At 43.8% G+C, this 25444-nt stretch overlaps 1 protein-coding gene across 2 annotated transcripts in view; it reads right to left on the reverse strand.

The window, feature by feature from the left end:
• The window catches only part of LOC130165159 (lysine-specific demethylase 6A-like), a 27857-nt gene extending 2422 nt beyond the window's left edge, over nt 1–25435 (reverse strand). Inside the window, exons 1-28 of one of the 2 annotated variants that reach the window (XM_056370144.1) lie at nt 25021–25435; nt 24820–24883; nt 17222–17330; nt 16776–16825; nt 16132–16190; nt 14806–14926; nt 14228–14282; nt 13319–13353; nt 12461–12554; nt 12120–12246; nt 11298–11396; nt 10725–10944; nt 8991–9128; nt 6787–6918; nt 6593–6661; nt 6371–6478; nt 5353–5748; nt 4149–5032; nt 3220–3349; nt 2979–3084; nt 2670–2875; nt 2458–2519; nt 2006–2080; nt 1727–1875; nt 1499–1613; nt 1222–1409; nt 609–750; nt 388–514 (exon numbers count right to left, since the gene is read on the reverse strand). In XM_056370144.1, the coding sequence (XP_056226119.1) occupies nt 388–514; nt 609–750; nt 1222–1409; nt 1499–1613; nt 1727–1875; nt 2006–2080; nt 2458–2519; nt 2670–2875; nt 2979–3084; nt 3220–3349; nt 4149–5032; nt 5353–5748; nt 6371–6478; nt 6593–6661; nt 6787–6918; nt 8991–9128; nt 10725–10944; nt 11298–11396; nt 12120–12246; nt 12461–12554; nt 13319–13353; nt 14228–14282; nt 14806–14926; nt 16132–16190; nt 16776–16825; nt 17222–17330; nt 24820–24883; nt 25021–25199 (4239 nt within the window). In that variant the 5' untranslated portion in view covers nt 25200–25435. The remainder of the gene's footprint in view (nt 1–387; nt 515–608; nt 751–1221; nt 1410–1498; nt 1614–1726; nt 1876–2005; nt 2081–2457; nt 2520–2669; nt 2876–2978; nt 3085–3219; nt 3350–4148; nt 5033–5352; nt 5749–6370; nt 6479–6592; nt 6662–6786; nt 6919–8990; nt 9129–10724; nt 10945–11297; nt 11397–12119; nt 12247–12460; nt 12555–13318; nt 13354–14227; nt 14283–14805; nt 14927–16131; nt 16191–16775; nt 16826–17221; nt 17331–24819; nt 24884–25020) is intronic. The other variant, XM_056370145.1, reaches the window with a different exon arrangement.
• Between the last annotated feature and the right edge of the window lie 9 nt (nt 25436–25444).

The raw sequence follows: 25444 nt of genomic DNA on the forward strand, positions 1-25444 counted from the left end.
ATGATGCTGTCCAAAATTAATGGAACAGCAAACTGCAAAACTGTAGAATAAATGTCTCCCTCAAGCAATACTGACATGTACTGTGTTACTTGTTATATTCTGCACTTTGAAATTATTTCTTTTTGTGACAAACCTCACAGCTGCAGGATGAAATGTCAAAAACATGAGAAAATTCAAGCAACCAAAATGTCTTATGGTCCTCAATTCATCCCCTTATACTTGTGGTGCTAACATGGAGGGCGTTGAGTCTCAATCAGGATGCGAGCAGGAACAAGCGCACGGCGAGACAATTATCGTCCACTAGATAATAAGTGTGAGCTGCAGAGATGTGAAATCCTGTTAAAACTCACACCCCTGCAGCTGAAATGTTCCTGGTGCTTCACTGACCTCACAGATGGTGCAGTAGTGAGCCGGTTCGTCCCTCGTCCTCGGTCTCAGTACTGTTTCCTTGCCGGCTGTCGCCAAGGCTTCTTTCACCCACTGGCACTGCTTCAACGTCCGCAGCAAGCAGTACCTGATACAGGAACACACAGAGTTAGATTAAAGAGAGTCAAACATATGATCCAAACAAACACAATATGCTGAAAGCGACGCATGCTGTGACTCACTTGATCATCTCAAACAGCTTGTGGTCGGACACTTTGATGTTGCGAGCCATGTTCCAGGAGAGGTGCACCATGGGAACCATAGACTTGACACTCTGGAGCTTATTCCACTCGTAACGCTCCACAGCCAGCTTGTACTGGTGAGCTGAAAACACAGAAGAATAAACAAAAAGATGTTTCGGGCGGTAGCTATGCATTTAAAGCACCAGTGTAGCTAGAGCCATTATGTGGACAGTGTAAACAGGTGCAGTAGTTGATACAGAAGCCTCCTTATTTCTGTCGCTGACGAAAATGCAGCTGGTGTCGACAGGAAATAAAATCCTGCTGTAATCAGATCAGTAATCACCTAAAAAGGTCAATAATCAGCTAAAAAGCATTTCAAACATCACAGGAAAGGTCACCATATCAGATATAATTCCTGTTTGACACGACTGTGAACCTCGGCTGCCTTTTGGTGTGTAAATATACATAGTTTTCCACGAGGGCACGTATAAACAAATGTTCTTTTTGTTGCCTTAAGTGCTCAAAGACAAACAAAGAGGAATGGATTTGGGGAATAATCACAATCGCACCTGCACCTGCAACATTAACCAATATCCCATAATTCAGTGCGTACCCGTGAGAGGTCCTACGTTCCAGGCAATGTTGTTGCACCAGCCGATGGCCTGCACCCAGTGCACGGTGCCGGTGTTGAGCCACACCAGGTCGCCCGGACGCTGGATGAACCTGTAGACGGGCACGTCGGCCTCATACAGGTCCTCCAGGTTGGGCCACCACGAGCCCATCAGGAAGTTGATGTTGTTCCTGCAGGTGATGAGGAGAAAGAGAACTGTGATGATATATGAATTCAGTGAAGGAGGGGGGAGCGCAGAGAAAGGTTCAGTTCATCTTACTTTTCACAGAAGTTGCTCATCACTCCCCAGTAAGGCTCAGGCACCGCAAACCACTCACAGTCTCCTGGTCCAATGTTGATGTTGACGGCACAGAAGTTATTGTGTTCCTGGTGACCTGGAGGGACCATCACAAACTCCTCAAATCTACACATCCGAACCGATGTACACCTGACAGACTACATCACAGACTGTAGTAGCAGTAGTAGTAGCAGCAGTAAGAGAGAGTACCTGGTATCCTGCTCCCAGGGACCTTCATGTAGAGCTGAACCGTGTTCATACCCAGGATGGTGTGACCCACATGGCTGAGCAAGTTGCCAGCTGATACGACTCGAGCGAAGGCCGGGAGTTTACTGAGCTCCTGGAGCTGCTGTTTCCACCTGGTACAGAATGATCATTATGAGCTTATGAGATCACAGTGTAAAGCTTTGAAGCTGAAATGTCTCAAAGGCACCAAATAATCAGTTTGAAGACATGACGATGAGACGGTGAGATCAAATCCACACTCACTTCCTCTCGTCCGACACGTCGATGTTGGTTCCAAACTTGATGTGCTTTAACGGCCCCCTTCTTTTGCGTGCAACACTGAGACAACACAAAAAATAGAATTTATAATTAGCCACATACAGTCTGTTTAATGAGGTCTCTACCCTCCAATCATCCATATAGTAGAAATGAATGTAAAAGCTTAAAACTTGTTTGCATAAAGTTGAGCAAAAAAAGGATGCAGCAGAGATTCAGAGAAGGGGTGCCAACCATTATGACATAGTGTCTGAAATATAATTAGTTGGGTGGTGGCTCACATGCCAAAAATGAGACTGGATATTGTCTGGCTTTTGGTGTCATTTTAAATCTATTCAAATTCTATATCAAAATGCTTTGGCCAAACCAAGGCTGGAGCTTTCTAATGGAGAAGACTGATCTAAGTAAGGTTAATTATTATAAAGAACAACATTAGGTACCTCTCTGCTGATGCTGGCTCTGTGTCCGAGGGCTCCTTTAGTGCTTTCTTCTCATTCTCCTCCTGAAAACAAACAGGAAAAACATTAAACCAACATTATACTACAACTGAATATTTCTTATCATCAGATATTTCCTCCAGTTTCCCTGAAATTATGCAAAACTTGAATCCTCAATCTTTTGTTTAAGGGAATATAGTTAAAGCGTAACTGACCCGCAGGGACTCCTGGAAGGAAGCGGCCTGATACTGGGCGTATTTGGCGATGGTGGTGAGGGCACGGGCGCTTTCGCAGCGCCACATTTTCTTGGTGACGGTCGGGTCCCAGTTCTCATCAGCGGGCTGAGAGAGCTGAGTCCAGACCTCCACCTGGTGATCCGGGTTGGCCTCTACCAACGTCTTAGTGGAGAACAAACCCAGGTCTGCAGAGAAAAGGGCAGCATTGTTTAGAACTTAAGAGTAAACAACATAATCGGACCGCTCGCTGCGTTATTCAGCATTAGGCATTATAAACGATGCATTTACCCAGTTTGAGAGCTCCAGCCAGTCCTCTGATGACAGTGACAGGGTTGGAGGGGTTTGTGCAGAACTGGTGCAGCGGAGGGAAGAAAGCATCCCTCTTGTTCTCCAGCTGGTCAGACAGAAAACATGAAGATAACAGATCCAGTGGATGTTTCAGGAAATAGACAGATCAGGTAAAAAATAAAATCCTATCGTTACTTTTAAACTGCAACTAAATGACATTTTAAGTCTGGATAATGCTCACATAGATGCTGGGTGTGGGAGGGTTGAGCTTGTCTTTGGGCAGGGCTGGTGAGGGTGGAGGGGGCAGCCGGGGCGGGGGGCACTTATCGAGGAGGATACTGCTGTTGGAGAGGCCGTTCTTCCCCAGGTTTCTGCACGCAGACAAAGCAGAAGATGTTTTCAGTCCGCACACAGAACACTGACACTGACTCATCAACTACATGCAGCGCGGAATGTCATGTTTTACAAAGAAAGACTCATTTACATTCAAAAAAAAAAAAAAAAAAAAAAAAAGCAACCAAATGGAGGAAGCTGTTCAAGCTGAATAATATCTGCATGGCAACAACACTGCCCGGTGGCCTTCAGTGTTGTTTAGAGTTACATAATCATTTGCCTGTGATTCTGCAGTTTCTCTGCTTTTCCACTGGGAGGAGACATCTTCAAAACAAAAACGTTCTCATTTATACACCGACTTTAAACACAATAAAACCCAACTTCAGATCTAAATGATTTTAGAAAACATGCAAGAAATATATCTAACCACACAGTCATGCTTTATTTTTTATTATAAAAAAAAACAAAACATCAAAACTATGCCATGTAACTAAATTACTGAGTGAGGTGAATGTATTTTCAGACTTCATACTCAGTAGTGCTGATGCAGCCACTCATCACGACCGATCAAGGCCATTTCTATTTGTTCCTCACACACACTGTCAAACTGAAGAATCTATCAGCTTCCCCATGATTATAAAGCAGCCTGAGTGAGCAGGATGTTAAAAAGCTACAACAAGAATTTGTCACTCCAGAAACCCGGTGTCGGTCTTCTCAACTGAAAGCTGTGTTGTGGCCTGAATGAGGGTTATCTCGTCTTTTGTGAAACAATAATTTCCTTGCCGAGAATTTGCAGAACACTATGATGTGAAAGACAATGGGGCAGTTCCGGCTCACCTGCAGGCCTTCAGCACGTCTGTGGAGCTGGGGTAGATGGATATTGAAGATGACGATGATGATGATGTGCTGTGTCCGTGTGGAGGCGTAGCTTTGAGACCGGTGACGGTGGGCGGCTCAGCTTTCAGTGGGCTTTGAGAGTCCTCAGAGATACCTCCTTTGCCGTTACCGTTCACGGCCGGTGCAGCAGCTGTGGTGGCGGCGGGACTGTGGGCGCCTGTTTGGGTGTGTTCGGAGGATTTGGGTGAGGGTGTGGCGGTGGATATGGCAGAGATGGGCGAGGAGGCAGCCGAGCTGCCTTGCGCGTGGGGGGTGGAGGGCAGGACGGCCGGGTGGATGTTGTTGACTTTCTTGTGGGACTCGGATGTGGTGGATGCTGTGGATACAGTCCCTTCTGACGGTCCCTCGCCCTCATTAGGGCCCTTCCCCCCCGCCAGCAGGGCAGATAGTCTAGGATTGTCTGCGCTAAGGCTCGGCTTCTCGCCACCTTCTGCCACCTTGCCACCATCCCCCGAGTGGACGTGATTGGCCAGGCCGTCTGCCTGTGCCGTTTTGCCCTCGGCTGACGGCAGTGGCGATGGCGTCTTGCCCTCGGAGCCTCCGTTGCCGAGGGATGCGGCTGCCGTGACAAGGGCGGCTGCGGTGTTGCTATCTTTGGTAGCGGACGCACCGGGTGCTGCTCCACCTGAGGTAGAGGAGTGCGGGAGGGAGGGAGGGGATGGGAGGTGGTTGTGAGGCTGCTGCCGTGGCGATGGGGCGTTAGTGGAATGTCCAACCTGATTGTTGGGGTGTACAGGGCCGGTGGAGTTGGGGGTCTGCGAGTGAGAGGAGGCCCCCTCACTGCTGGAGCCTGTCGCATGTGGAATAGACCCCTTCTGAAGCCCCTGAAGGAGGAAGAGAGCGACTTAAGAGTAGAAGTAAAACGTACAGAAGGTGCGACTCGTCTTAGATGTCATTATTAATCAAGTTACCATGGTTACAATATTTTGTACAGTCTTTGGTTCAATACCAGAGACTGTGGATAAGAATTCCTCCATACTTTAACTTACAGGAGACTCATGGGAGGGATTTAACAGTTTGTTTCATGAAACCACTTGATGGGTTTTTTAATAACAGAACCAAAGACGTCAGTCAGATAAAACAGAACTAGATCCATAGCTGTTTCTTAGCTGAGCAACAGAGGGAGATGTGCTTGACGTCTCACCTGAGAGGAGTTTAGGTGCAGGGCCTGGTGCGGCGTGGCGTCCTGTGTTTGCGTGCTTGTGCAGGTGTGAGGTAGCAGTGCTGCGTCGCCGCTGCTGGCAGGTTGCAGGTAAGGCACGTCTCCGTTGGGTCCTGTGTCCGTGGGCCCTGGCTGATTATTACTACTACTGTTACTACTATTCTTACTATTATCACCCACAGGGAGGGAGTCCAAGGGTCCGTGTGTCCCAGGGCCCACAGGCCCGTTGGCCAGTGACTGTGGCGGGCACAGGGGCCGGTGGGGTCCCAGGTGGGGCCGGATGGGGTGGAGGCTGGGGTTGGGGGAGGGGAGGGAGTTGGAGGTGGGGCCATTGGGGAGAGAGGGGCGCACCTGACCTCCTGAGGCATTCTGTCTCATCTGTAAAAGAAAATACAACAACCATAAATCACAACAGTTTAACAGACATTTAATTATAGCTTAAAAATTACTATCTGTCATTTTTTTTATTATGATTATGCAAACACTGTTGAAGAACCTGATGAGCGAGCTCTGCCAACAAGTCAGTAAGAAAAACACTCCTTTAATGACATGTGCCTCCTTACCTGTCAATGTTTACACTGCACTGCACTCAGTTGTAGCGAATCACGTGCCAAACCACAACGGTTTAACGCCCACACAGGATTTCAGTGTCCTGAGTCATGCCTGACTACTACAGCACCATAAATAATGCAGCGTTTCCACTGTCTCGATCAGTGATTTTATTTATTCTGACATGGTTTACCCAACACACACGTTTATGTTTATAGAAACGTGATCTGTGCGTGTGCCACTGCTTTTTCTTTTTCCCATGGTATGTATGTGTATCATGTATGAAGATGGCAAGCTATTCCAGTGTGAGTGTTATATATATGAAATATATATATGAAATGTTTGTTTGAGCCTTACTGACATACCAGAGGAGTAGTTTTCCAGGAGCAATACAGTGAATGACAAAGTGTTATTTTATCTCTGGTGTGTATGTGAGGCTGTAGATTTGTACCTGGTGCTGGTGCTGCTGCATCATGGCGAGCTGAGCCTCCAGCTGCTCCAGCATCTGAAGCTGTGGGGGCTTCAGGCTGGCCCGGTTACTCCGCAACTGTTCCAGCACCTGAAGACAGATGGCAATAAAACCCATAGTTCACATACGAGTGGAAGCTGGATGTGGCCTCTGCTCAGATGATTACGAATAAAGAAAGAGACGAGGTAACGAGATGTTACCCACCTGTAATTTCTGCGGGGAGAGGTACCAGTTGGGAACTGGTTGTGCTGGATTACTGGCCCACGACTCACCCTGAAGATTGAAAAATTACATTAAATTTAAAGTCTATAATTCAAATTGGGGACACAGACTTTAAAATGCATGACTCCCATTATATGAGGAAAGCAGCTAAATGGTGCTGTCAGTGCCATATTTACCTTAGCAGGGCTGGAGGCTCTCCTCCTCTTGGCTGGGCAGGACTGGTCCTCTGCTTGGCCCAGTGAGCCCACGTGAGGGGGCAGAGACTGACCCGAGCCCCCGCCCTCTGCACTGTGATTGGGCTTACAAGCCTGGAGGAGAGGGGATGGCGGGTGCGCAGGCAAAGGGAAGCAAAAGAAATGCATAAAGGCCACGGAAAACAGAAGGAGATGGAATAGAGCAAAAGGAAAGAAAGTGAAGCAAGTGTGGGAAACACAGACGTAAAGGAAAAACAAAACAGAGGGATCGTGTTTATTTATCAACACGTAAAGCAGCAAAAGGGAGAAGACAAAGTACGGCAAGAGGGAGAGGTCAGGCGGCAAAGAAAAGCAGGGGATGGAGAAAAAGGAAGAGAAAAAAGGAAAGCAATATTGTCATTCTGTGTTGGCGCTTAAACAAACAAGCAGGACATTAAGAGCAAAACATTCCTGTGTATCTGAAGGTGTTGCTTCATAGAGCAACAACAGCCCCGGGACATTTCTCCTGTTCAGAGGAATGCTGGCGGAAATTCACCACTACAGCTTCTCCTCAACACCTGCAGCACTCAGTTACAATGACTCTCAATGCAATCCTTCACAGCAACTCAGTGTATTCCTTATTACACTGTCAGACAATATAAGGGAGTTGCAGCTGTTTGAGGGCACAATAGCATAACTCGACCTTTAAAGCAAACGATTACTATACATTCCACACACTGAGAGCCTTACCATTACCTCTGAGGAAGCCTATGAGCCAGATGTGACCGCTTGGAAATTTAGTCTAGCAAAACCTCAGTTATTTTCTCTTTATCCTAATGGGACGGAAAGTATACACCGTTTACATACGTTGCACTACGAAATGTGAGCAATTAAAGCTGCTATAATCTGTATGTGCTTTGTTAAATATCAAGTATCATTTCTCATTATGTATCAGTTGAAAAACATATGTCACATCCGACCCATGTAAAATCTATCCATCCATAACGTCCACATTCCAAACTCAGTCACACTGGAATAGGTCTCACAGTGAATTGACTCTCACCGAGTCAAAGCTGCTACATCAACATATTCCAATGCTACAAGTCAATAACACAACAGTGATCACACACACACAAACATGGACACACCAGAACCACTCGCATCTACTGTATGATGAGCATGAATGAATGGAGTGGTAATGGAACACTAGGGGGCGTTGCTGGGGCGTTGTGAGCAGCTGCAGGACATCTAAGGTCAACTACTGAAGGGGTGGGGGTGGGGGGGTGGGGGGAGATGGACAGAGCCAATGGGAAGCCTGGGTGCAATCTACGGCCGCACGACCTCACCGATCACACTGGGGCAGCAGAGTCAAAAAGGCCAAACGTCAATGAGTGTGAGAATTAGAAACACAGCCACTTGATTTAGAATTACAGCATTTTAATCTCTTCAGAAAGCCAATCTCTCCCGGTCTAAACCAAAGCAGATTAAGAGCAAACAGTGTGGTCCAAGTTCAACAAGTTTGCCTCCTAAAACTGGATTTGTCAATGAACTGCAGGGGTTGTAATCCTGAATACCACGTTAGATTAAAAACAGGATTAATAGAAGAAGAAATTGGATGGGAAAGAATTAAGGAAAGCTTGCACAAGTGCTTTGGTGATTTATTTTCTTATTGTACTTGAACTGAGCGTGATGGGTGAAGCCGAGTGACTACTGTGCTGTGGAGAAGAGAGGGAGTGCAGGACTGGGTAACACTTGGCTGGACACCTCCTCATTCAAAGCAGATGCTATAAAGCTGCCATTAACGTGTTACAGTCACTACTGACACAGAGAAGAACTCCTCATTCAATTTCTCTTGGCGTGAAGCAGAAAATGTGCTTACATTGAAGTCAAGGTCTCCATCTGATCTGCGCGTAACTGCTTTCACATTGCAGAGGAGTTAAAAAAAAATTAGCTATTCATTGAGAGTTTTTTTTTTTGTGCATGTTGTCGGCATCTTTAGACATCACAGTGTGGAGGTTGGAGTTAAGCTCAAGTGTTACCCGTCGGTATGTACAACAGTGCATGCGCTTGTGTTGACCTGTAGGTATGTCTGTATGTACATTACGATTATGTGTATGAGTGCCTATGTGTCTGAGTGTGCACTCAGTCAAAGGAAGGGGAGGGAGGGATGGGGAGGGAGGTGTAAGTTGCTCTATCTGGTCTCTCACCTGCTGTGGTGCACTGCTCAGGCCTCCCTGCCTGGAGGTTAGCTCAGCTGGGATTGGTAGACTCCATGCCTCCTCAATAAGAGGGAGCATTTTACTTTTACCCTGTAGGCTACTGAGCTGGGGGTTACTCAACTGAGCCTAGGGGAATGGAAAACGACGTGAAAAAACAAAAAAATAATAAAACACAAGGCTTTCTTTTAAAAAAACGATGACCTCAAAACAAGGAAAATGATCAGCAATGGTAAATAGGTAGAAGTTACAACACAAGTGAAGCTAAGTTGGAAACTGACAGCGATATGCAAACTTGTGTCTTGGCTGGCTAATATACCTAAGGCATGTACAGCATCAACCACACAAGGAGGTATTACTACTTGGATGACATTCAGCAACAGTATTCCCAAACACAGTTACACGTCCATTAAAACAAGCAGCTGAGCTTGTCTTAATGCCATGAGTTTATGCTAACATAACTGGTGGAAATGCAACATTCCTTCATGCATATGTAAAGGAAAATGACATTGCTTGGACAAAAATATAGATGAATAAATTAACACATGAGATACGGGGATCGTTAGAACCCCAGCTGTTAAATCTATGGTAGAATAGGGGAAATTTATAATAATCCTTAAAATAATCCCATTATTTTTTCTCTTTCTTATATTATGCAGCACAGCACAGGCAACAAAAGACTTGGAGTTTAGCATGAGTTAAGGTCTTGAAAGAATGAGAGGTAATAAAGCCCAGAAAAAATACAACGCCACCAGATTTTATTCTATTTTGAATCCTGAATTCATTTTGATTTGAGTTTTCTGGATTCAAAAGTTTCCTTTGTGCCTAATAGGATAATGACATCCCTGTGGAGTAATATGTGGACTGATTCAACACAGCCATGGTCTCACAGGAATGTTAACAAGGAACAGCAAAAGGCAGGAGAGTGTGATGATGGTGGTACACAGGAAAACCCCCAAGAGATCCCATGTATTCCTCCCTATGCTCGTGGGAGCGCCTGTTTTCTGTCACACTACTATAGTGCATCAGGGCAGATTCAATTCTTGGTTGGTGACAGGGTTCTGCTAATGCTGCTTTTTCTTCTTCTTCTGTCTACATTCTGCCCACAATCCACATGAGGCTTCCCAAAACGTTTTGGGGCGAACTTCATTTAGGGATGTCCCAAACTGATCCAGGCATTTTTTTTGAACTATAAAAATCTTGCTACATTAGTGATGCTTTGCTTTGTTTGAGCGGGTACGCCTGCTGAGACATGCACCCAACTGAGCTCTGTGAAAACGCTTTGAATGAGTGACCTGCAGAGCACAGAAAACGAATAGAGGGCAGCCAGCAAATGTAATTAATGATACGACAGCGTGCGTCAGTTAGCGCCGAGCAGAGCAATGTCGAAAACCACTGACGTTCTTCTCTCAACACTTTTACACAAAATACGAGGACAGGACACAATAAAAAATATTATATTTGCAGGCTACAGTTACTTAATGCATTTAACTGCTTTACTAACTTTGGGCAAAAAAACAACAACTCAGGGACATCCCTCCTTTTTCCTTGGTCACTTTGCGGTCACTGCATCCATTTTAGCCACATTTTACAGGTGTACCACACCTGTATATTGTATTTAAACTATCATCACAACTTTTTCATATATGGGATTATCAGATTGAAGCTGCATCCAAACAGCCATAGTCTTGGCACCTGCTGCTTTAAATTCCTCTCTCCACCCACCTGCAGGCATTTGATGCGGTGGGTTAGCGCGGTGGTGTTAGTGCAGCCCTTGCTGCGTGTGGCATTGATGTAGCACTTGATGGCATCGTGCGGCTGGTTGCAGGACTCGTACAACGTGCCCAGATCCATCCAGGCGGCGGCGTGGCTGTGGTCCAGCTGCACGGCACAGATGTAGGCCTGCAGTGCGTCCATGGGCTGGTTCTGCTGCTGGTACAACACCCTGAGGTGGCGGGAGGAGAGGGGTGGGACGTAAGGAGAGAAAAGTAAGAGTACAGAGAGAGGGAATGATGAGGAGGAGGCGGGAGTGAAAATGATGACGAAGATAGTGAGGAGAAATTAGTGTTTTTCATGCAAAAAACAATGGAAATATTAGGGATAATGAAGTGATTGAAGGAGGGGTGAGTTGGGGGAAGGTTGGATGGACAGATTTAGAAAACAATTGAAAGGGTCATTCACAAATGTCCATTCAGAAACTTACAGTTGACAGTAACAGCTTGTATTAATCTGCAGTCTCTGGTGTAGACACTTAAGACTGTAAAGACAGAATTCAGCTCCAGCCTAAATGATCCTTACCCTATAGAGCACCAGGTATCTGCACTGGCCTCTGATTTGTCAATGGATTGCCGATAGGAGATGAAGGCATCCTGGACCTTCCCAATACTAGAGTAGCACCTGCAGGAGACACAGGCTGTCAGGGTTGTGCTACAGATGTGGAAAACATTTCAACACATAAAATATGTCAAGTAACAAATACCTAGATGGATACATTTTCATAACCCTAAACTAACCCAATATTAAACACAAAAATTAGTGAAACCATTCTAATTCACATGTTTGACATTCAGTTGTCATATACTAATAAAGCCTGCACCACAGCTTTCCTTGAATGACTTCTGGAGCAAATCAGCAGAATCGGGACAGAGCCCGATCCCTGCCACAACTCTATTACATTATTATTCTTCTGGAAAAAGTTGCAAAACCCAAAAAACTGTTCATTTAGACTGTGATAGAAAGAAATGAAATTCCCCAACTTTTAAAATATCTAAACTCATATTGTACACATCCGAAGACTTTTAAGAACTGAGCAGAAACTGCATATAAAAATTCTTTCAACTTTTCCCAGTTAATCCACAATACAGTGGGATTGGTAGGCCCAATAAATGGATTTTGTTTGATTTGACTGTGGATCCCTCATATCAGACAGAGTGAAACTCATTACCAGTTATGTGCTGTCTAATTTTGCAAGCACTGCAAATGTGCCAGGGAGAATTACTTCTTCTCTCTCAAGTACATCTGAGATGATGAATTTAAATTCTTTCAGGCAAATGACAAAAATTTTGAAAACCAATTAAATCACCTTACAACGGTGTGCGTGTATGGGTGTGTGTGACGTACCTGCCAAGGAAGTACCAGGACTGTCCAGAGTTGGGGTCGGCCTCCAGAGATTTCTGCAGACACTGGATGGCATAGCTGTCCCTGGTTGCTTTGTCCCCGAGCTGTTCCACTGTGTGATGCATCCAGCCTGCAGATTAATCGCCAAGGACAAAGTCTTTTAAATGCTGACTCAATTTAAGAGTTGCAGAAATGCACTAAAAACCCAAATGACTAAATGACATGTAGCACCAATAATATCTAAAGAAAAACCAAGTTTAGGTCTCTCAATTTCACAGGAAAACGAAGTTCCCCCAAAATATCAAAATAAAGGCTACACACCAAGCAATGTATAACCAACTTACCTAGCTGCTGCAGGGTAGTGGCCTTCACCTGTGCAGGAAGATCCTCCGTCTGCAGAAGGCTCTCATAGGCCTCCTTGGCAGCCCGGTATCTCTTCTGGATATGGGGAAGGGAGGGGGCCAAAGAGATTAATGGGAGAGGGGGTGTGCCAAGAAATGAACAGAGTGGGTTTGGGAGAGGGTGGTGAAGGGAGAGAGAGAGAACAAAACACAAATTACAAAAAGGTTGAAGTTGTTTATACCATCATGGATTCAGATACTCAATACTCTTACGCAGCATCACAACACCAACATAATCAGCCTGGTGCCCCCCCCCCTCCAAATTTAGTCACACTTTTTGCATCCAAAGATTTGCTGCAGCGCTGTGTTCTGATAGAGCACAAAAAACACATTAGTCGCGAAGCACTGCTACTCCAAGAGCTGCTGAGAGCTACTGTACCTCTCTACTGAAACCGAAATAAGAGAGAGAGAGAGAGAGAGAGCGAGAGAGAGAGAGAGACCACCAGCATACAAAAGAGGGGGAGACAGACTTTCTTGTTTCCGTGGCAACCCCGTCGATCGGCTGAGAGTAATCTCCTATCCCCTCCCGCATGCCACCCACTCATGCACGCACCCTGCTCCCTCCTTAATTTGTCAGCACCTGGTTCAAAATACAGAAAAACGAGGCTCTCCCCGGCATTCAGATGCCCTGTGATTTTACAGTGGTGGCTGGGTTACAAGCTACAGCCTTAGCATTGGACATTCAATCAGCATGCAGCACTCATGCTCACAATCACAAATGACAGAAAGAAAACAAATGTCTTGTGTCCTTGAGAACAAACACAAGTGAAACAAAGGTTAAATAATAGAGCAAACACTTACCTGAATCTCATACAAATGAGCAATGTGGAACTGAACTGTAAAGGAAAAGAAGAGGAAACATGTTAGGTAGAGGTAATTTAGCATTTAAGAAGGGTTTCCCACCCCTTGTCAGACTCAGTACTCCCCACAGGCTTTAAGTCTTTGAAAAGTAGTGCTGCATTGTCAATAAATAGGTGTCAGAAACCCAAGGTTGCCTGTCTACATTAAGTGTAACAGACCAGATAGGTAGCTGTGCTCCTGGCAGCACCTTCCTTTGTCTGGAGCGCTGCAGTGTCTGATCTAAGCTGCCTGAGTGACTCTCAGCAGATGGAGAGAGGGAGAGGGAGAGAGAGGGAGAGGGAGAGAGAGAGAAAAAGAGGGAGGGAGAGAGGGGAAGAAAGATGGGGGCTGCCCTTGCTATGAGTGTTAGTGAGAACAGGAACGAGGGGGGACACAATGAGGCAGAGGCAAAGGCAAACAGCAAGAGGATGGGCAAAAATGGATATTGCTGTCGCCAAGGTAACAGGTACTGGGGTGGGAGAGATGAGATGGCAGCAGCATATCAAATAAAGGCAGTGCTCTCACTATACTGAACCCCAGCAGCTGACCATAATCTAACACTTTGCACAGCAGACGGTGAACACAATGAGATGCAGGCGGAGGAGATTCCAAGCTCAATCAAAGGATAGTTATATCACGATAAGTAAAGTTATGTGTAATGCATATAAAGGGAAAAAATACTAAATCTACAATTAGTAGGACATCATTCTAAATGGCCCTACATACAGTTCTGATCTTAAAAAAAACCCAATATATTCATACATTTCTTTTATCTATTATTAAAAGTTAACGTGCAATCATTGTATTGCTTAATATACTCATTAAACACATGTACACACACACACATAATAAATGAAGGACATTGCTTACTTTCAGCTTTGGACAAAGTGCAGGGGTTGGAGTCAATCAAAGCCAGCTGAAAATGCTGTGAGAGAAAATTGGTAGAAATCAGTAAAAGCACATCCAGTGTGACAATTTTTTCTCACCACTGTCTGAATTTTCCATATCAAAGTAACCCACTGTGCATAACAGCGCTTTATTTATCAACAGCTGCCTGCAGCAATTCAGTCAATGGCATTGTCACAGTGGGAGCCCTGTCGTTTTCTGTGCGCTCCACTCACTCGTGGCGGTAAGCTCGTTTTGATGTTGACAATAACTCCACACTTCCTGCATGTGTTTCATAATAAATGCATTATACAGTGAAGGCTATGGTATGCCTTTATTTTGAAGCCAGCTCAGGACATTTTGACAAAGCCAACCATGTAAAACTATTTTCCTTTTAGACACGAATTGTTCAAGGTTTCCACATGTGTTTAAACGGATTATTCTTTTTGTTTGTTGGAGAAAATTAAATCAAATATCAGTGTTGACAGTTCTCAGTCTTAATATGAAGGTAAATCCATGACTCTAAACCTGGAATGTGTATTAAAGCTTTGTGTTGGGCCTACCTTTAGGCTTGACTCGTAGTCTGTGTTGACTTTGAACATGAGACCCAGACGTAGGTGGATCTCCTTGGCCCGGGAGAACCCTGGGTCAATGTACAGCACCTCCTGGAATGCTTTGATCGCCCTGCAGGAGACATGAAGGAAATGATAAAGAAAGGGAAGGGGGATGCTATCAAAAAGAGACAGATGATAAGACATAAAGTAAGACTGGATTGTAGGAGCTTCAGTTCAACTGTAATAAGCCTGTGGGAACCCAAAGTTAACATGTGTTCCTTTGTTCTGGACCAAAGGAACCAAACAACAGGTGCGAACACAACCAAAGCTGCAGCTCATTCTGTTGGTCACACAGTTGCTGCTCTTTAAAGTCACGCTGCGTGTGTGCCATCTTGAACTGAATACTAAAGATGTTCCTTACACAGTAACTGAGAGACCGGTTCAAGTCTGATTAGCCTGTGTTGCTGTGCTTGCTTCACAATCAGATGAATCAACTAATGTTGCAGCGGAAAGTTAGTCAATGCAAGCTTCATTTGCTTAATGCTGAAGTGCTGCAATTGCTATAAGAAATGTAGCAAGTAAGTAGGAAATTCAACAAAGTTACCAGCATTTTCGAAATATTTATTGGTGAACGTGCCTCTGACAGTCTTCACCAGCAGCCATTGCCAACACTAGCCCATGCTTGCTTCGTTATGCCTTTCATCTGTCCAGAGGTTTAAACTGGCTGATTCTTATTGGTAATTCAGCCAGAACAGATTCCTGTCTGGTTGTGGCGTTACCATGGAAACAACATGGGACAGCTTTACTGAAAAGGCAGTTTTTCAACTGGTAACAACACATGCATAGCCATGCTGAACCATGTAAGGCTGGTCTCACATGCACAGATGCTCTTCTGTGGATAGGAAACCGCTCCTGAATGGATTTCACTTTGGTGTCTGACATCAACAGGTTGATTCCACCCGACTCCAGGTGGCAATGTGTTGCGATTCATGCGCTGTGTATTATTTATATTTCTCTGTCCATTAGTTTAATCTTAAATTGAAAGAAATAATTTCAAGTGTTTACAATTTATATTTACATTTACTCATTTGGCATATTTATAGGAATATATAAATAGCTAAGCTAACTAGCTGCAAATTTACAGCAGAGGTTTGAGAGTGGTATTGATCTTCTCACATCATCTTCTCAGCCAATAAGGAGTTCTGTGCATTAATGTGGAATTATTCAAGTCAAATTGTACGCAAGAATGGAATATTGTTCCACCCTTAATTACCACCGACTCATTAATATGTACTGTTTTTATGCAAATTAATTCAAATGAACATTGGTACTCACCACTGAAAGGCATTATAGTGGAAGTAGACCATTCCCAGGCCATACAGAAAGGCAGCATTCTGGGTGGGATGGGAAAAAGGTGCAAGGTCATTACTACAATTAGTGAATTGTTACAGGAAATCAAACACATTTCAGATTCTTAATGTTTGACAAACCTAAAAAAAAATTAAACCTGCTCAAAAATGTTATCAAAACTGTAACAGGAAAAGCATAATCTGTTTTTTTCGCTAGTGTGCAATAAAATATATATAATTCTATTGGTGGGAGAAAGTTTCCTGCTGAAAAAGTCAAGTCGTGTCTCTCAAACACGTAATATATTTGTAAACTAAAGCTGTGCATATTACATAACCTTGCCTCTAACTTGCCAGAGTTCAGCAATCAGAACAACCAATAACGAGCAATCACTCTCACCGCAGTGTCACCTTAACAGGAAGAGAGTTCAAAAAGACTGACATGAAACCTGAAACCGCATCCTACACCAGCATTTAACCCAACTGAGACCATACATGCTTCCTGTGTATGAGCAAATGAATGTGTGGGAAAAAAAGCATGAATGTGTGTGTAATTAAGAGAATGTGAGAGTATCGCTAATTGAAGGAGAAAGTGAGCATGTAGACGTGTGTGTGTGTGTGTGTGTGTCTTACCTTCCAGTAGTCTGACTGTAAACTGTAGTACCTCTGGTATGCCGATAACGCTGTAATCAAATGAGAGGGAAGCCGAGAGTCAATCGAAGAAAAGATTGTGAGTAGTCAGCATTTATGTCAAGCTGGAATGGAGCCAGCTGCATGTCTGCAGATGCCTACGCTGTGTGTGCATGGGAAAACTAGCTGCACGAATGCCTAAGTCCCTCAAGTTGTAATAAAAGTTAAAAAACACTTTTGAAAATATAGAAATCTTAGGTTAGTTAGGTGCTCAGAAATGAATTCAAAACCAAAGGAAGGTCCTCAGAGATGTGGTAATTGAGGTGTTTGTGAAACCACAGATGAAGACTAGACAATACAAGTGACTACGTATCTGTGAACAAAGACGTGTGAGGAATGGATGACTGTACAAACCACTTGAGTGCAGATGAATAGGAGAGATTACTCACCTTTCGGGTAATCCTCCAAGAGGAGGTTGAAGTGGCCGAGCTGGCAGAATAACTCAGGCTCCACTTTGCCCTCGGCTTTAAGGATGAGCGAATCGTAGCAGCGAACAGCCTGGGGAGGGGGGCAAAAACAAACTGGCTCAACCGTGTGTCAGATGTTCATACATGCACGATACGAGAGGAAAAGCATGTAACCACCCATGTCTGCATTATGCAAAAAAAAAGAACACGTGGGGAGAAAGTGAGAGGGAATAGAGAGTTCACACAGAACTTCTGAAAGTCACAGCATGGCTGACGTCACCTCCCTAATTCTGGCCAAGCTGACTCAAATTCTTCTCAGCAGATAAATATCAGCCCTAACTCTGGAATGAAGTTTGCTGAAGATAAGGCAGCTTGAGGCTTTTTTTTTTCTTAAAACTTCTTCTATTACAGATCTTCCTGCCTGATAAAAAATATACAACAGCGGCGGGTGCCTGTGAACTGGATTGAAACAAGATCTATGCAGTATGGCAGTGTTTTACCAGTTTACTAAAAAAGCAGTGTGCAGTATCTCCATCGTATGTGATACACAACAGGCTTGTGTACTAATGTTTTCCTCCCCACATTTAACCATTTTCTGACGATCCTAGTGCACTCACTGAGCCTCCATGCAGGCACACAACACCATTTATCACCAATGACACAGTTACAGATGACTTATTGCTGTCATTAATCCCATGGGGGAAATTTGTTCTGTGCATTTCACCAATTCTCACTATTTACACACAGCGAGCAGCTACAATGCAGCACCTGGGGAACATCTCCAGTCAGTTTAACTGTTTGTAATGCTGGTAGTTGGTGTTTTAGGAAAGGTTCCTCCATTGGGGTAGTTCACATTCAAAATTCAAACATCTTTGCAAACAAAATAATTTAAAAAAAATCAAACTTTGAGAATGGATAGACAGTCCAGTGTGAGCCTCAGTGTAGATAATCCACGGAAACGTAACATGTGAGAACACACACATGCTGAAAGTCTTCTGCCTGTTGTAGTTACTACAGTTTGAACAAAGCTCCACTGGTACGACTGGACTGGGATACAGTCCAGTCAAAGAATTCAAAGTCCAAAGCAAAATTCATTTCTGTACTGTCCAATTTAAACAATCATCCCAAGAACACAGAGCAGGTCCGGCATCATCACATCTTTTTGTTAAAAAGTCTTTGTGCCAACAGTGGATGGAAGCATATTTAAATGGCTGCTGGGCCTGTGCTGATGTACCCTGAGAAGCAGGATACAGGCTGCTCTCTAGCTATTCAGTTAAATTGAGATGCCAATGGGAACCTGAGCCCGCAGGACCGGTCCAAACTGTAAAAAGAAATCAAACACATATTGTCCATGTTCCTTTCCCCACCAAGGGAAACACACACAGGAGTGACCTCCCTGGCAGTCCAGTTTCTCTGGTGCCACACTGAGATCACATCAATGATAAGTCAGCTGGTCCCCAAAGCCGAGTGCCGTTCTGCTATTCAAAGCCAAGGAGAGGCAGCTGCATGAGTCAGTGTAGAGAAAGGCTTCCAAGTTCATACAGAAGCGGACAATTTCTCGACCTTTCATCTCACAGTTTTTATGGACGATCAACCTCAACCGCTTTTTATGGGAAAATAAACTTCAAAACACACACAAATGCCTGCTGTTTGTCCTTGGTGGGTAGTGTTGCCAATGCCAAAACACAGTTACATAATCAAATATGTTCTACATGGTTATCAAGATACTTAAAAGTTAAAATCCTTTGCCAAGACCACATGCAGCAGATGCAGCTGCAAAATCAATGACAGAAAGGCTAAGTGCTGAGTGACGGAGAGGTTGAAGACCTCGTACTTCTTCACATCATGTAGGATAAAGGGCAAGTTCTTGCTCTTCAGTCATGAGGATGTAGAAATTGTATTGTACTGTCAGCAGCAGTCCTCTGTCATTATCACAGGCGTTATCACTTCAACTCAGTGGCAATTTATACGGCCGGTAATTCATATACAACATAACTATGTGGGAGATGGAGTAAGAATTGTCCCTAAAGCTGGATTTATGCTTGAAGTGAACGGTTAACAGGAGCCCCGCAGTGGATTACAACCACGTAGGTTCTGATATGTATGTGTAAGATTATACCTGTTGATACCAACACAACAGCAGCAGATGAATGTATTTTACTGTCTTAGTCCTTGTCATGCTTTTATTATATTCATTCTTCCATCCACTGTGTGATTGCAGCGACGACGGTGAGGTGCATTTTCTCATTACTGACTAGGAGACAACTGCAAATAGGCTGCTACTACGTGTAATCACTGTTTCCATTCCATCATTCACTGTACCAGAAAACAGTGACTGTGGTAATGGAGGGTGGTTTTTCTAGATCTGTATTTATAAAAAGCAGCAGTTTACTGAGCTTTTCTTCATCTTCTTTAGTGTTGTCATCACTGTGAACACTCTCCAGCGGCATCGGGAACTAAGAGAAAACACAAGCAGCCCAGGCTGGCCAGTCACGGTTCTTGCCGTCCCCACATCATCACCTAAACCTTGACGTGTAGCTACATTTCTGAGGAGCTGCACAACAGCTACATGGGTTTGGAGCGTATGCACAAAGTCACATGATGCATTCTTATAAAACCAACTTTATTCACTGAAAGAAGATTAAAATATGGGGATAAAAACCCAGAGTGCTTTGAAACTACTCAATATTTAACATGTCAGTAACAATTTAGACATTTATTTCTAGAATTTCTTCCTTGAAATGGAACCTAACCTTCTGTATATTCTATAGTCAAGAGGGAGGCCATTCCATCGTCATGGATACGGTAATATTTGTCTGATGACTTTCCTTTTATTAATCTACAACATGTAGACTAAGTGTGCCCAACTACCCTCGCACTGAGAAAAGAGTATTATTCCGCATGTAGACACAAATGCATGTGAAAACAGATCACCAGTGAGTTTTTCTGCTAAATCAGAAAATATTTGCAGAGAATTTGCTGTTACTAGTGTGCCCTGTTCACATACAGGTCTGTTCAAAAACACCATGAGTTTAGAGTCAATTATGATGTAAAAAAACAAAACTAGATGGATGAGTTATTTTGGTCTGAGTGGTTGACTTGTAGAAGAGGACTTTGCTGACTCAGTACTTTTAAGTCATTCATTTTGTATCAACCTGTGCAAAGTTTCCCAGAAGTACAATTCAGATTTGCCAGGCGCTGAGTCACAGCAACATCATACTAAAACCTGTGGAGACACTGACAGTATTACCTGGGATTTAGGTGTCATGTCAAACGGCACAAATGTTATCTTTCTTTTCTTGGTCTTTAAGGCTGCCAAGCAGTTGAGTCACACAATTTCTTTAACTCAGCAAAAATTCCAACTCCCATCTGGCAATAATATGAGAGTTGGTAAAACTGGCTTTCAGCACATTGCCGGTTTTTAAGGCAGCATCGTAGTGTACTATTGCATTATGTTATCAACCATGCATTAACTTCCGACAATTTCTACACTAGCTTGAAAGAAACACCTACACCAATTCTCCTGTGGTATCATGATGAGATCTGAAAGAATATTTAGGTTTACTTTGAGAATATGCACACCCTTTTAGACACAGACTAAAACAAAGAATGTAAACACTATTATCTGCAATTACACTTTCTAGTGAGTGGAGAACTGGGTCATACACCGAGCAACAGGCTAGCTAACCAGCATTATGTAAGAAACTGAAAATGTTGGGGAGTAGGGAGGATCTTTCCACCTTGCACAGGTAGGTTTGGTGGTAGGACAAAAAATGTGAGACAATATAAACCTTTTACTTTTAAGAGATTTTGCCATCCTCTTTATGCCATAGTATCTACAGTATTCCATTCATGTCTGGGGGTGTATGTGGCCATCGCCACCCCCATCACCTTAACAATTGTTTAACAGTAATATTGTTTTTTTGCATCCTCGCGGTGATTTACCTTTACTGGTCGCTTATTTAATTCACTGGATTAGCCAAAATATGTCTGTTAATCTGCAGATATTGTACAGACAACTGCAATACAATATGAGAAGTGTTGTAGCTACTCACACATGCTTTCCATCATGAGATCAGCTACTTTGCAGACAGTGCTATTAACTTATCAAACAATTTAACTCAATCAGAACCAATACACCAAGATCTGAAACAGATTATTTTATCAGATTATGTTGTAGCTGGGATTGTTAAATGATACTATGGCCCCGTTTGCTCTAACGGACCAGGCATGTCTATAAGCCCTGACTGATTTCAAACTAGGACCCTGTGAGGCAACAGTGCCCAACAGTGCATCCGAAGATAAAATGAAGTGAAACAAAATGTTTTCAGTTTCATGCCACTTTAGACGACACTGACAACCTTACTGTCTAACTTAAAAATCTATCTTTAAACTCATTATGTGCATACACTAGTTAGATTCTGTTCTGTGTGCATGCTTGTGCCAAATAATATGCTAATGGCTGCAGGCAAATAGTATTATTTAAGTTACACTATAAGGGAGACGCTGTCCCCTGCAGATGACCTATCATAACTATTTTGGCAGAGGTCAGCCACAGTGCAGTGCCTTGGTCAAGGGCAATGCAAAAGCAGGCGTAATAACCAACATGCATGTCTTTCGGTGTGGCCTTCCTGACCTCAAGGAAACGCATGCAGCCTAGTTACTGTTGGTGATACAGTGACCTAGTTCTGTCAGCCATGTTGAACCCACAGTTATCTGCATGTACACAAAGCAACAGTGAAGCGACACGACCACTCCAAAGTGCCAGACAGGGTAGTCACTCAAAACCAATGAGCTATGAGCAGAAATGGAGTCATAAAGAAACCCTTAAAATTTTCGAATGAAAAATGTGACATAAATGAGACAATTCCTGCAAATTGAATGTTTTTAATAATTCTAAGCACACCCAAATACAGACTGTCTGTCTGACCGGAATCAGACAGACGAAGTTAACTGCTTGTGAGGCCGCGTTCTGGTTCATTTGCCATTTTGTTTTCAAAACCCATTCTCGGGTGAGACAACTATTAGGATTCAATGTGTCACAAATGCATTGTATCTTAACACAGGCAGATTTTTTTTAATGCAGCCGAGAAAGACCTACAGTAAGCTTTCTGTTTCTGAAACACCCAGAACTAATGGTTTCTTTGCCTCTGGGGATAATCATAAAGTAAAAATTACACACTAATATAGTTGACCTAAACTACTGACCGAACAATCAGCATTTCCATGGTGTGTCATACTGCGTTTTCTATCATTTGATAGTCTGGTATCAGTGTGATAGGGATGCCATTTTTCTTTCCTACTTTCTGCTGCTCTCTATGGATCCAACTCTGGGTATTAGCATGTTCAATACCAACAGTCTGTTCTGTTTTTCAATTGAAAATCTGCATATCTGTGTGGAAGTTAACTTGTTGCTGTAACAAGATATGACTTATCAGCTGTTCCCTTTGGTCAACATCAATTTTAGTTGAATAGTCTTTCAGTCTTATCCTACCTATAGAAATTTGTAAAATTGCAGTCACAATGCTATAACAACACCGACTAAAAAAGACAGCATTCTGTCATATTTGCTGACACTTGATATGCTTAGTAGGGTCAGTCTGTGCCCTGCTGACAACAAAATGTCACTCACTAGATGGGTTGGCTTGGTATTAATGTGTGGGGTCAATAAACAGAGGTCCATTCTTTTGTTTGACACAACTGTATCATCTCAAGTCCATGTTAGCTACCTGACATACATAGTCCCCGTAGCACCTCCATGTAACAGATAAGTCTTGTAACATGCGCTAACCTTGTAGCAAGATCTGGCTTTGACAATGTTGTTATAAACGTTACAACCACCATAAACACCACTGTCATCAGCAACACATTCATCACGAGGCATAAAATAACCCTTGTTTGCGCCAAGAGTGAAGAGGTTGTCTGAGTGACATGGCCCATAATATGCGCCACTGACAAACCAATTCCAAGGGGTATGTCACAAAACAGTTTACACAACAGGGTGGGCTGTTTCAAGATGGCTGGTGAAATTATGAGACAAAGCATATAAAACACTTTAAAACTTTTTTTTTTTTTTTTTTTTTAATATAAAATCAACAAAATGTGTATTATACCACTGCATCAGCACTGTTTAAAATCCTACTAGGGAGCGAAGTAACAGACGTTGATAAGCTTGCTCTGCTTTGTAATAAAGGAAGTGCACAACTTGATTCATGCCAAATACATTGGTTGCATTGCACGCTGTTCATATTCTTTAGCAAGAGTGGTACACCAGTGCTTTCTGCTGCTTCTGTGCAGCTAACGCCAGATGAGCAGCTACACTTCCTAGGTATCCCACACCACCTAGCGAGCAGATTCGTGGATGGCCCCTCAAACCACGAGCTGTCAAAGCACCATCTTCAATACATCATCCACAGTTGAAGATAAATTCACAAGAGAGAGGCTTTGCTCTTTGTTGGCCCAGCAGTGTGCTCAGCACAGGTGGACGGTGCCTGTTTTATCACGTAGCTTTCTAGTCCGAGAGTGCATGCAGAACCAAAGAGGGGCAATGAAAACTGTAAACAAAGGATCCTGACACCACCTAAGTCGGCAAAAGGAACACGCCTTTACAATGAGCCAAGATCCTAGCGGAAACTTAAGACAACACTTCAGAAACACACAAACGATCCGGAGCAATATATTAATATCAAATTGGTAATACAGCTATCAGTGTCACTCCGCCATGTCCCGCCATCTTGGACAGGCAGCCAGCCATTAACGTTACTTGTAACGTTTGTCAACTCGTTCACATTGACTCCAAACCAAAAACGACTTGAACGCGTCCTGAAGTATATTCAGTGGAGCTGTGCAATGTCACAAAAACAACCTATCCCACCACATTGTGGCCAACATGCCAGGTCTATGCAAATCATACGGGGACTGGCTAACCTTACCAAATAACGTAAACGCGAAAGCTGTATTTGGTGCACCCTGGAAGACGGCTACAACATTAACGTTACTTCTACCAACGATGGAAGGGTTATAGCCTTTAAAGGATACTTATATGTTTAAGGCTGGATGTGAGAGTGCAACACTTGCGACAAAACAACCTCACGACGACATAAAACTTTCCTCGTTAGAGTGCAATGTTTCCAGTAATCAATGTGCTACACAAAACCGTGACGACGTTGTGTTGTTGGTGGTACGATTGCAAGTACACAAGCATACGTTGTATGGAATAGCTACCCAGCTAACAGGGAAGGGCGGTTGCCTCACAAACGCTAACATACGTTAACGTTAACAAGCTAGTTAAGCCGAGAGAGTCGTAGCTAGTTGGCTATCCTGGCTAGCGACACCGCGTAGCCGCAGGTGCAGGGTCGCTCTTCATCGGATGAGAGTAGCTAACCAGCCAGCTAGCTGAATGGCTAATAGAGGGGCTGCGGCTAGCTGGCCTTGGTCTCCTTAGCGAGTGGGCCACTTGCATTCAGACTGGCTTGCTACTTAGAGAGCAAATTCACTGCCATGCATGCTAGGAGGTTGGAGTAAGTCCTGTTGATCAGGATGCTGCTTGGTTGTAAAATACATCCAGTTAGATTTGCTACCTTCATCAACAGGGCCTTCGTTCTGGCGCCATCTTCATGAAGCTTCTGAAATCCAAACAGTGAGCTGCAAACAAGAAGACAACATAGGCGGCTCAGTATCACTTGCAGAGCGGCTCAGAGACATTTTCGACATACGAGAAACGAAAACAATTCATTTTCAAACTATGCGTGTATGTGAGTGCACGGGGTTACTTTTCCGACCTGTCGATCCCGACCAAACTGTCCCTCTCCTGGGCTGTCAGTGTCGGAAAGTCCTCCTCTGTTTCACTCGCTTTTCCCGCCGCCATTTTCTTTCCCTCATCACCACTAGAAGAAGCCGAGCCGAGACTCCGAGCAGCAGCGCAGGCAGCAACGGCGAGAGACACACCGCACGATTGCATGGAAAATCGCGACGCGGGGACAAACGCGTGGCTCCGCCGAATCAAAGAAGAAAAACTGAAGAAAACAAAATGATCAAAAACTTTTTCCCAGGATGAAAAGATGCGATTCGATATAGTAAATCCTTTCGGGGGGACAGAAGCGCTCTCCGGGTGGCTCCTCAGTCGTCACATCTTTCATCACAAAGTGATCTTGTGCCGCTATATGAATGAGAATAACTGAGTACAATATCCAAAATGTGAGTATT

This window comes from Seriola aureovittata, chromosome 24 (genome assembly GCF_021018895.1).
Source record: "Seriola aureovittata isolate HTS-2021-v1 ecotype China chromosome 24, ASM2101889v1, whole genome shotgun sequence".
Lineage (NCBI taxonomy): Eukaryota > Metazoa > Chordata > Actinopteri > Carangiformes > Carangidae > Seriola > Seriola aureovittata.